The sequence below is a fragment of the Marmota monax genome, unplaced genomic scaffold, assembly GCF_021218885.2.
Source record: "Marmota monax isolate L192 unplaced genomic scaffold, Marmota_monax_Labrador192_F-V1.1 WCK01_AAM20220418_F8-fsc00007, whole genome shotgun sequence".
In the NCBI taxonomy this organism is placed as follows: Eukaryota; Metazoa; Chordata; class Mammalia; order Rodentia; family Sciuridae; genus Marmota; species Marmota monax.
The window spans coordinates 292,831-305,762 of NW_026692781.1; the positions used below are offsets into that span (position 1 = coordinate 292,831).

At 39.3% G+C, this 12,932-nt stretch overlaps 1 protein-coding gene and 1 long non-coding RNA gene across 9 annotated transcripts in view; one reads left to right on the forward strand and one right to left on the reverse strand.

The window, feature by feature from the left end:
• The window catches only part of Cobll1 (cordon-bleu WH2 repeat protein like 1), a 166,059-nt gene extending 155,872 nt beyond the window's left edge, over nt 1-10,187 (reverse strand). For 6 of the 8 annotated variants that reach the window (XR_009226999.1, XR_009226998.1, XM_046447159.1 and 3 more), the window contains exon 1: nt 9,934-10,187. Coding sequence is in view for 6 of the 8 variants with exons in the window: in XM_046447159.1 (XP_046303115.1) it covers nt 9,934-10,172 (239 nt within the window). In the remaining 2 variants the exon portion in view is untranslated. Of the gene's footprint in view, nt 1-9,086; nt 9,619-9,933 lie in introns of those variants that run through there. The other 2 variants (XM_046447154.2, XM_058580137.1) reach the window with 2 other exon arrangements.
• A 206-nt stretch (nt 10,188-10,393) lies between these two features.
• LOC124094447 (uncharacterized) lies at nt 10,394-12,036 on the forward strand. The gene is made up of 2 exons (XR_006852244.1): nt 10,394-10,674; nt 11,564-12,036. It is a non-coding gene; the product is annotated as an uncharacterized LOC124094447 (long non-coding RNA).
• Nucleotides 12,037-12,932: the final 896 nt, after the last annotated feature.

A 12,932-nucleotide genomic window follows, 5' to 3' on the forward strand; every position in this document is an offset into this window, starting at 1 on the left:
TAAATGTTAAATTCTGAAATTTTAACAACAAAAAAAAGTTGGGGAGTGGGTGGGTACCAGGGATTGAACTCACTGAGCCACATCCCCAGCCCCATTTTGTATTTTCTTTAGAGAGTCTCACCGAGTTGCTTAGCACTTTGCTTTTGCTTAGGCTGACTTTGAACTCAAGATCCTCTTGCCTCAGACTCCAGAGCCACTGAGATTACAGGCATGCACCATGGCGCCCAGCTTAACAAAATTTTAACAAATTTTGCTAAGGGGCCAAACCTTGTCTTAACTTAAGAAATCAATCACCAACATTCTGCAAAATTCCGTATTATGAGATACATTTTATTTCATGCAAAGAGAATATAAATCATCTTGTTCCAAATGACATTAAAGTTTAATACTTAGAAGTCTCCTGTAGTAAATGAAATTTTAATTTGATAATCACTATTCATTTTTTATAAGTTAGTACTAATGGTCAGCAAACTTTATCCAGATAGAATCAGAGGGCAAATATTTTTATTTTTGAAGGCCACATGGTTTTTGTCTGGACTACTTAATTATAATGGGAAAACAGGTAGACAGTAGGCAACTATATAGGTATGACTGATTACCTCTTAAATTCCTTACAAACACAGGTGTTAAAAATATCTGGGGAGGCTAAAACTTAATTTAAAAGATATACATTTTTTCCAAAGATGATATGTAAATGGCCAAATGAAGACATATGAATAAAAATGTGCAAAGAATCACCAATCATTAAGGAAATACAAATCAAACTCAGGGTGAGATACCACCTTACACCTATTAGGATGATTACCATACTGGGAGGAGATGGTGCCTAAAAAATAACAGTTGGTGAGGATGTGGAGAAAGTAGAAGTCTTATACACCATTGGTAGGAATGTAAAATGGTACATCCACTGTGGAAAATGCTACGACAGTTCCTCAATAAATTAAAAATAGATGACTTTACTAAATGATCTACCAATTCACTTCTAACACTCTACCAAAAAATTGAAAGCAGGGTCTCCAAAAGATACTGGTAATCACATTCATAGTTAAAACTACTCACAATAAGTAAAATGTGGAGGTAACCCAAGTATCCACTGATGAATGGATAAACAAAATGTGGCCTTTATATACAATGTAATATTATTCTGCTCAAATAGGAATAAAGTACTGATACATGCTACAATATGGAGGGATACTGATGACATTGTGCTATATGAAATAAGCCACTCAAGGAAGACTGCATTACTACAGTGATACAGCCACATCAACATTTATAGCAGTGCAACTCACAATAACCAAGTTATAGAAACAGCCCAGGAGCCCTTCAATAGATGAACAGCTCAAGAAAATGTGGTATATATACACAATGGAGTTTTACTCAGTCATAAAAAAAGAAATTACTACATTTGCCAGTAAATATATGGAACCAGAGAATATCATGCTAAGTGAAATAAGCCAGATTCAGAAAATCAAGAGTTGAATGTTTTCTCTCACATGTGGAAGTTAGAGCAAAATAAGGAGGAGAAAAGTGGCAGGAGTCATGTCATAAAGAGGGAAAAATCAATGGAGTAAGAGGAAGAGATTGAAGGGGAGGCAGGAAGGGGCAGGAAAAGGGAGATAATGCAGAATGAATGACAAAATTACACTATGTGCATGCATAAAACACCATAACGAATTCCACCTTTATGTATATCTATAAAGCACCAATTAAAACTAATAAGTCCAAGATCTACCAGTAGAGGAAGGGAAATAGAAGGGGTAGGGAAGGAAAGGGGACACTAGAGACTGAAATGGAGTAAATTAAACTCTGTGCGTGTATAATTATGTCAAAATGAAGTCAACTTATAATGCTCTAATAAAAGCATTAAAAAATGTAGTGGTTGTAAATGTAAAAAAATAAAATAAAATAATTACTTGGGGTGAGGGGAGACTGCATGCTTCCTCTTATAACCCAGGGTGGTCAGAATCAGAAAAGTAGAATGGTGGTTGCTGTAAGGGGATTGGGGGATGGAAAGTTCCTGTCTCATGGCATGGAGCTTCAGTTTTGTCATATGAAAAGAAGTTTTAGGTTTCACATAAAAGAAGAGCTCATGAGTTTTTAACTATTAAATGAAGTCTTAGTAACATGAAGAATGACATTACTATATAAATATGCCTAGCATATCAATAAGATAAGGTCATAAAACTGTTATTTAGTTGCCCTCTAACTCCTTCAGAGGAAATTGAGACTTTGAAAGAGCGGTCTAACATTGCTCTGCTAAAAATTTCATTTTTCTTATTTGTAATCAAAAATCCTAATTTTAAAATTTTGCTGTAAATTTTAAGGCCACCTAATAGCAAAAATAAAAACACTTTGCTACATGCCAAAAGAAGGCTGCTACTTTGCATGAGTTAAAGTAAATCACCAAACACATAAAAATGTTAAATATGACTTTGAAGATATAACCTAATTATTTAGTCTTTTAAGTACTAGATTTAAAAAAAATTATTTGAATTGATTTTTTTTAAATTTAAGGAATAGTTTTTAAAGGAAGTATAATACACATAAGACCATTTTAATTTTTTTTTTTTTTTAGACATTTAGTATAATCTGTCATAGCAAACACTGGGTGACTATAGGACTACTGATGAAGCATAGGGGTTGGGGGCCGGAATTTTTCTAACATTCCTCCATCATTCAGAGTTGTAACCTTGAATACGTTAATTAAGCCCTCTGAGACTCAGTTGTAGCAGCTGTAAAATAGTTAACATACCTTCTCAAAAAGCAGTGACAATTTAAAAATAGTAATAATGTAAGAAACATAACTGAAATCTTTAAAAAGGCAAAATAAAGCTGAGTTCCATAAAAATCATTAATAGCCTTCATCCCATTTAAGGTGCATTCCTTTTTCAGTTGAGAGCTAGTTAATCAGTGATTCTCAGAATCACCTGAGAGGTGTTATAATCCTAGCCCTGTCCCAACACCAAATTAAAACTGGAATGGGCCAGGAGTGCATACCTGTAATCCCAATGGCTGGCCTGGGGAGGTGGGGGATGCTGAGGCAGGAGGATCACAAGTTCAAAGCCAGACTCAGCAACTTATTGAGCCCATATCTCAAAGAATTAAAAAAAAAAAAAAAAAAAAGGGCTGGAGATATAGCTCCTTGGTTAAGGGCCCCTGCCCTCAATTCCTGGTACCCCACCCCTGCCCCAAAGAAAATCAGAATGGGTAGGGTTAAAAGCATGGGTATTTCAAAGTTCCCCAGGTGATTCCCATGTTGATATTAATGCATTCAAAAAAACAGCTAACAAGGACTCAGTGAATTAGATGAGTAAAACTTTAGAACCAATAATGCACCCAAATAACAGCTTAAGAAAGCAGCTACTAAATCATTTAATAACTTCAACTAAACAGTTCCAAAGTTATAGAATTGCAAGAGAGTGTGTTTATCCCCCCTATTCATTCCAGATTTTAGAATCAAAACATTTCATCCTCACAGCAATGTCAACTAAGCCTTTAACATTTAAATTTCAAAAAGCCAAAACAAAACAAAAATGCAGACGTAGAAGTAGATACTAGTGTTCTTACCTATGTGCCCAAGTCAGCAATTGTGTTGCTTTTCCTAAGTGGGTAATGTCACATTACTAAGTATGTTATTTATATAAAATTTGAGCAACTCCATGTTTTAGTCAGCTTTTTCACTGCTGTGACTAAAAGGACCCAACCAAAACAATTGTAGAGGAGGAAAAGTTTATTTGAAGGCTCACAGTTTCAGAGGTCTTAGTCCATAGAAGGCTAGCTCCATTCCTTGGGGCTGGAGGTGAGGCAGACCATCATGGCAGAAGAGTGTGGCAGAGGCAAACAGCTTACATGATAATCAAGAAGCACAGAGGGCCCCACTTGCTAGATACAAATATATAGCCCAAAGCCACGCCCCCAATTCCCCCCTCCTCCAGCCACAACCTACCACTTCAGTTACCACTCAGTTAATTCCTATCAGGAGATTAATTCACTGATTGGGTTAAGACTCTCACAACCCAATCATTTCTCCTCTGAAGCTTCCGGCATTGTCTCACACGAGACTTTTTGGGGGACACCTCACATCCAAACAATAACATTCCAGTACAATAGGGAATTACTACCAGTGGATGCCTGGAATCTCAGACAGTACTGAACTCTATACAGGTTTTTCTATGCATACCACAAAATTGTTCAATTACAAGTTAGGCACAGTAACAGATTAGCAATAACTAATAAAACAGAATATTACTGTAACAAAAGTTAATGTAGTCTTCCTAAAAATGTCAGTGTACTTTGGGTTCAAGGAGAAGCACTTTACAGTTTGTTTGCCGCCTGAATTGCCAGCATCACCACTCTTCCACTTTGAGGCCATCGTTAAATAAGGTTTACCTGAACTCAGAGCACTTCGAAACCAAGTCAGCCAATCTGATAACAAAGAGAGCTACCAGGTGACTAATGAGTAGGTATTATATACAGCATGGATATGTTGAACAAATAGAATTCACATCCTGGGATGGATAGGACACTATGGAGCAAGAACACATGAGATTTCATCATGCTGCTCATAATGGTGTGCAAGTTAACACTTAATGATTATTTCTGGAATGTTCCATGTAATATTTTCAGACCATGGTTAGCTACAAGTAACTGAATGAGCAAAAAGCAAAATTGTTGTCCTGTCATTGGATATCCATGGTAGAAAGAAAAAAATCACTTTGGGCTGCCACCTTTAACTTCAAAACATTTTAACTTTTCAACCAGTCTCTCCAATGGAGTTGCCCTCTCAAAAGTAAAAAGAAAACCACCAACAAAAACCAACCTAGTATTTTCCACTTAGTAAGAAACAAATAATGCCAGATGTGGTGGCACAAGCCTATAATCCCAGCAGCTTGGGAGACTGAGGCAGGAGGATAGCCAATTCAAAGCCAGCCTCAGCAATTTAGTTGAGATCCTGTCTCAAAATGAAAAATAAAAAAAAAAAAAGGGCTCAGTACTTGAGTACCTCTGAGTTCAATACCTGCCCCCCCCAAAAAAAGAAACAAAATACAATGTATAACCATTTTTATCTAGCTTACTATGCAAATTAATCCAAATTTAATATATGTGAAGACGTAGATAAGACATACATGACTATATATTACACATAAACTCAGGGGCACTTTACCACTGAGTTACATCTCTAGATCTTTTCTTTCTTTCTTTCTCTTTTTTTTTTTTTTTTTTTTTGAGACAGGGTTTACTAAATTGCTAAGGCTGGCCTCCAACTTGAAATCCTCCTGGGATTATACGTATGTGCCACCACACCAGGCTGGAAAATTCTTTAGACAATTATGTGAATATTTTACTAAAGCAAATCAAAAGAAAAATGATTTGAGAATCAGGCATCTCCCAGAACAAGAGCAGGTTCCAAGAACTCTAACCAGCAATATGATCTAACAACATTTATAGAAAAGCACAAGTGAGGCATAGAAACAACTAACTGGCTACAATCTCTTCAATCAACCAGTTAAACTTGTTATATCTTAACTAGTTAATGGTTTACAACTTAATCAGTTAATTGGCTACAAAGCCTTCTGCAACCAAAGCTGTTACTGTGATTACATACTATATTGGTTTGGACTGATGGGCCCAGTACAGGAGCCTACTCAAAATCAATGACCTCTTACCAATATATTTAACAATACATGTATATAAAGTTTCATACAAATTTTAACCTCAAAGAAAAACTAAACCTGTTATGATTTGATGTTGTTTGATGTTAAAACTCAGCCCATTTCAAATGTCCATGGCCAGGCCTGTGAGATATAAATATATGTTGAATACCTTTGCAAGCTATTAAGAAAAAACTAATCAAGAATGCTGAAGGATTAAGGCAGTGCACTAGAGGCCAAGGTAAGAATCCAGAGGATCACAAACTGTGATGAAGGCCAGGCATTTGCCAGCACACAATCCTAAGGCGAAAAACTTCTGTATACCAATACCTTCACTAAAATTAAGAACATGCCATCTATCCCAAGTAACTGATAATAATGTTTGACGGATGCTACATGTGAATTAAATGTGTGAAGCCACTGAACAATTTTTAAACTATTCCTTGCAATGCAACAATTAGAATGTTCCAAAGAAAAAGCAGCTGAGGGGCCATAAAAAATTAATTTTCCTAAAATAATCAGTCATGTCCTGAACATGCTAACTTACAGAAATTATGCAAGTGGGGAGAAGGCTATCAAATAATATCACCTGAAATGTATAAAAACAGAGAACTACACTATTTTAGTCCATTTTCTTTTGCTATGAGAATACCTGTAACTGGTCACTTACTTTTTTTTTTTTTTAAGAGGTTTATTTAGCTCACAGGTTTAGAGTCTGAAAGTCCAAGATCAGGCAGTGTCTCTGGCCTTGGTGAAGGCTTTCTGCCTGAGTCATATTATGGTGGACAACATCACAGTAGGATCCTGTGCAAAATGTGAAAGGAGCAAGGAGAGAGGCAAGCTCACTTTATAGAAACCCACTCCCATATAGAAGCATTTACCCCTCTTTAAAGACCTAATTACCTCTTAAAGGAACCACCTCCCAATGCCTTTACATTGGGGGCCAAGATTTCTGCAAATGAGTATGTAGATGACCATCATATTGAAACCATAGTACTGAGTTAGTGATTCAACATAGAAAAATCTACATATTAACAAATTATCTATCATTTTATGGTCAAGAGAACACGGAAAGTAATTAACACAATGATCTAATCAACTAAAGCCATAGGTTTTCCTTCAGGTTCTGATACTAATTTTCTCTGAGACAGTAGCCAAGTGTATCTGGTCTTTAATTCTCATTTGTAAAATATGCAGTTGCATTCATTTTTTTTTTAAATGATGTGTATAAAGATGTAAACCTTGGAAAACCAAAAAGAACTTTTGAGCAGGAATACCCAAGGATACCGACTAAACCTAGGCCTTACAGATTATTAGAATTATGAGTCATTATATAATGTTTTATGTAAGTATTTAGCTCTAAAACCTTACAATTATAACACATTAAGCTTGTTCCTTGTCAGTTCCATAATACTCTTATCGATAAAATTTTCCACAACTTAAATCTTTTTTAATGTTCTAGGATTTATATAACAAAAACAATACCGAATACTCAACAAATATATAACAGGCCCTTGGCCCTTGAAATATGCCAAGAGACAAGATAGACAAGTACAAGAGACAGATTAAGTAGAAAAATAAAATTTTTTTTTATGTTTCCAGTAGTGATGATATCTCTAATGAGAGTATAAAGTAAAAGGATAGAATTCGGGGTATTATCTTAGGTTGAATGTTGAAGCATTTTTTTCCAGGTGTCTCTCCTTTAGTCTGGAGAGGAGGTAAGAACTACATGTACATTCTTTTAAAGCAAAGAACTTGGTTGAAACTTTAAAGTCTGAAAAGCAGAACTGGAATTATCTTACTATACCTGTCGCTTTCCCTTCATCACAGACCCATCTGAACCCATGCAAAATGTCACTGATTTATGAACATGAGGGTATTTTGTGTACATTTAAAAAAAAGTAGCTTAACCTAATCCATTTCCACGTACAACAATGCAATTCTGTCTTATTTCGTGGTGCCCAAATTCAGTATTCTGAAACCTGATGCAAAAATCTGCCCATTTATTTAGAGATCTTGCTTTCATGCTAAGTTTATGATTGTATCTCTTTTTTCATATATCCTAATGTGAGAATAAATGAATATCTTTCATATATTCCATTCTAATCAATGGAAAAGCTAGGGTAAAGAGAGAAATGGAAGTCAACAGCAACAGGGCTATTTGCATGGGGAGAAGGTAGCAATTTGGAGGAAAATGAAATAATTCATACACTACATGTTTCCTCTACGTAAGCATTACACTAAATATCATTTATATTAGTCATGTTGCTTTGAGACTTTTCCATGTTTCCTGCAGACAACTGCCAATGTTCGAATGGTCTCTGATGAATAAACATGCTGTGACTTGCTTCTAAGGAAACGTCTGTCTGTCATGTTCCAGGGAAAAATGACTTCTTCCCTCTTAAATCAGGGGGGGATAAAACAAGGCACAATTCTCATTCATTAGTAACGAAGTTGATTTTCCCCTCAACTTTTCTATTTCTGTCATGTTTGTATCCTCTGTAGGGCATTCGTGCATTCAGATAAACCAAGAAAGAAAAGAAACTGAGATGAGGGAACACTTGTAGGAAAAAGTTACACTTTAGCAATGGGGATTCCCACTTCAGAAGCTCAACCAGAACACGTTTCGCCTTAACTATTTACCAAGACCAAGGTTATTTTTCAGGTTCTCATCTCTTGCAGAACTACCTGTTCTCATTACTGTTTACCCAAACGCTTAGCAGGGTGATTATTAGCATATTTGGCAGGAAGACATGCTTCATTTAATATTAACTCACCATGTGACAGCCCCTTCCCCTCCAATCTCTCCTCAAGCACGTGAGGATAAAAAGAAAAGTATAGTTGTTTGCAATCTGACTTTGCGCTTGGCTTTGGCATCAGCAATTGGCCACAGGCACACACACCCCCAATCAGAGGCAAGCACCCCGCCCGCTCCCGGAACTGTCATGCTGGCTGACAGCTGGCACATCTTCCAGTTGCCCTCCACTCGCTTTCAGAAAGACCCTTCCTTACAGTCACCTTGACATGGTCGCCTGCCTCTGCCTCGGTCTCAGTCCTTGGCCAAGGAAACTTTTTTTTTTTTTTTCCTTCCCAGGGCTCACTTACAGGTATCGTCCACTGCTGCTCCAAAACCCCAACAAGGGGCCCTTTGTTACAATATTTTCTCCCGGACTCCTCACCCAATTCCTGGCATTCAGCTGGCCTTCCGCAACCCAGGACAACCCCAGTAAGAAGTAATCAAAAACTACCCAAACCACCACCTCGGGCGGCCTCCGAAAAGGCAGGGAGGAAGCAGCCTCCCTGGCCGCGTGTAGAATGGCCAGTGAGTCAGGCCGATGGCAGGGCAGCGAGTTGCCAGCCAGGTAAACCGGTGAGGCCTCGCTGCCCTGGTCCTCGCCCTCCAGGGTGAGCGGTGGCGCGACGTTCGGGGCTTACCCAGCCGGAGCGGCGAGCGGCGTGGGCGCCGCGGGGGCGTCCTGAGCACAGGGGGGTTGGCTGTCCATCGCCTTGCGGGGTGCTGCGCGGGCTCCAGCTCTGAGGCGGCGCGTCACTGCTGGGGTGGGAGAGGCCGGCCGGTCAGGGCGGGACGCGCGCCTTCCCAGGCCGGAGCGGGGCTGGCCAACTGTCAAGAGCCAGCCCGACCCACTTCAGCCCGGGGCGGGCCCGCCTCCCGGGTACGCTTCCACCTGCGGGACCAGGTTCCCAGCCCGCAGGCGCCACCGCAATCCCCACCGATTCTAGCGGCCGAAGCCGGAGGCCAAGACGGCAGGAGGCGGCGCTGCAGCCCCCGCCCGGTGGGGTTTACTGGGTAGCCATTTGGCGCCTGTCGTGGAGGAAGAGGAGCTGCCCAGGCTGGAAAAGAAGCGGGGCCAGGCGCATAGGCACCGCCGCCACGCCGGCAACGGAGCCCGGGCTGCTCCGGCAGAGTTTGCACAAACAAAACGCCCAGGGAAAACTTTTCCCGAAGAAAAGTTGGGAGGGCTAATCTTTCTTTTCCCACCCAGGGCTCCTACTTTCTTTTCAAAGGAGACAGTGGCTCGCCTGTTCTCTCTAGCAGCTTCCTCTCCAGCAGCTTCCTCTCCTACTCTTCCCTCCCCCGGCCCGCGCGCTTGCAGCTTGGCTCTCAAGCCAGGACTTGAATGGAGGGCAAAGCTGCAGCGTCTCCGAGGCTCAGCCCAGCGCGGGCCGGGCAGGGCCGCGTCCCGCCTCCCACTGCACCGAGGGCGGGAAGCCAGGCGTTCGTGGAGCGCTACGGAGCCTCACCCCAATTCGATTCACTCACCCTGCCCCATGTCCCTGCCCTGAGTCCGGGAACTCGCAACCTTCTCCGCCGCACCGCCGCCCAGAAGTGAGGAACAGGTCGGCGGCATCGGAGCGAGGGAGGCAGCGAGCCGGAGAGAGGAACGGGGCGGGAGTGTGCACCGAGCGAGTTGGAATTTCCTTCCCCCAGGGCTTCAGGGTTTTGGGGGTACTGCTGGGGAAGTCAAACGGAAAGGAAGCTCCGATGCGGAGCATTCCCATTCCCACCGCTAGGGCATCGCTTCAGAAAGCCTGGCGCGCCCAAGCTTAACAGGTGGGGAGAAAGGGAAGGTACCTGCACTTGGAGAACCCCAGAGCGATCGCTGCGGAAGTACGGAAAGCAACTCGCAGAACAGGGCCTGCAGCTTAACCTCCCTGAAGTCTGACCTTCGACATCCAGTATTTGGGAGTGGGGGTGGGGTGGGCGGGGGTGTTACCTCTGTGTTACTATTGTGTTAAAACACCTGTGACACTGTGATCTTTCTAATCCTGGTAGGTTTAACTTTGCCTAGTCTTCCGAAGCATATTTTTGTTTTGATTTAAACCTGTAACAGCTGTGACGTGAGGACTGAACATTATTTGATGACAATCTATAAACTAAGAGTCGGATGATAGATTTCATTCATCTCTTGTTAAGTTTTACAAGAGTAAAGGAATCATGTAGACACAGCTGTGTGCCCACATTGCATGCTCTTTGGATGATTCTTTGCACCTGACAAAACAGGTATATTTGCATATCATTTATATACTCTCAGTGCCAGTTGTTTTAAGGTGTAAGTCATTTTGATGGGTCCAAAAGCTTGCTTTCAGAAAATAATGTGAAACTAAGAAATTAACTGGAAGCTACAATTTTAAAAATAAAACTATTTGGAATGAAGTGTTGGAGAAACCCTCTATGAAGGAACATCCAGAAGGGGACCTCTGCTGTAATATTATATCAATTAACAAATCTATTAGCCACTTCACCCTGATAGGATAACAAGTACAGTTATGAAAATTTAAATTGATCCGTGTTAAACTGATATTTAGGATCCATGCTTGATGAAATGCCTCTTTAGCATTTTATCCATTGTAGCAACCAAAAATGTTGCTGAAATTAAAATTCTAAGTGCTACCTAGTAATATGTCCTATGTCTATAATAAGCAACCTTAGTATGTTTCCAGTGCATAATATAGTTTAGTTCACACTTGCATATGAAATGAAAATAAAGTGACATTTAAACTACAGTATTGGAATCTTATCACCAAAAGTTGCTTTTAAATATTGACTAGTATCAAAGAAATTCATTTAAATGCCTCTGGATTTTAGACTTAAACAATAGCTCAGATTAAACCATTTCATGAATCATTTCATGCTCTAAATGACTAGCTTTTACAGTTGCTTGCACAGACAATGATACACATATTGAGTAATAGTGAAACTAATTAATGTGTATCACTCTCAATCATAAGATCAAGATTAGAACATTAATTACTTTTAATCATAATTTATGACCTACTAGTAATATTATGGACCCCATTAGGCTAATCTTAAACATAAAATATTTCTGTAACATTTCATAACTGCTAAAAGTATTTTCCATGCCATTTTCCTGTCCTCCTTCTTGTCCTAGGCTTAGGGAAGGATTATACCCTCTACCCCACTGAAGTTAGAGATGACTGTGTGACTTTCTTTGGTTTCCTGGTGAAGTCACTGAAGAATCAGTTCTCATGTCTTGATACTCTGTCCCCTGCTGCTGCAATGTGGAAGTATATTTTAAGATGGAAGTTGGACAAGACTGAAGGACACTGGAATGCTAAAACTACTGCCCGGAATACAGCTGCCAGAAGAGTTCTAGAACATACAACAGGATCTGCATAAGCAATACTAAATTTACACATGGTTAAGTCACTGAAATTTTGACAATTTTCAGAACGAAGACTAGACTTGATGCTTTCATTTGGTACTAATCTAACTCATAGTATGATGGTTGCACAGTTTATTAGCAAAACCATAATCAACATTGTGAGCTTTTACACACAGTGGTGGAAAACTTCCCCTTCCCAATTATTACTTCTTGTTATATAGAACTGTTTCAAAATTCTACACGTTGTGAGGATTTTTTTTTTATCAATCTCCCTGACTGGAAATCTCCCCTTCCCCTCTCCATCCACTCATTTTTAGTGCTTACGTCAAGTATTGTCACCTAAGGAAGACTTTTCTGATTTCGCTTCCCTTTTTCTTGAACCCCCCATTAGAATATTCGGTATAGCAAGGCCCCATGACACTTTGTTTCAGGTACTCTTCCACACCGTAGCAGAATTAAAAGGGTTTGAACTTAAGGGGCCATGTCTTATCCCTGTCTTCTGAAAGCCTAGCCCAGAACATAGGAGGCACTTTAAATGAATGAAGAAATGAAGGAATTCCTTAGGATTTCACTCAGCTGACTCCTAAGATGTACTTAAATCAGGGAAACACTTTTCAGCACAAAGGGGCTATCAATCATTTAAAATGGAACAGATGGAAGGTGAGTTTGCCTACTGGGGAGAGAAGACTTATTCTCCATAAGATTAGTTAATGGAGTTAATCCAAAATCATGAAATAGAAATAAATTCCATATATATATATATATATATATATGTATATATATATATATATAATATGATATTATATATATGTATATATATATATAATATGATATTATATATATATATATATATATATATATATATATATATATATATATATATAAATTTTATAATCTAGGTTGAAGAGTCCAGCTCTATAGAAATAAAATAAGTTCACATTCTTAATAAAGAAGTGGACAGACTCTGGTTAAAGTGGGCAATGCAAAAATTCTTGGAAAAATAAAATTAGGATTTGAATAAATATTTTTGTAAATTACTAGAAGAAAATTTTAATGTTCATTTTAAGTCTTTTTTATTCAGCTATAAGTGCTGCTGGAAAAAATGTATTTAAAATTGAAAAACTGTACTTCAGAG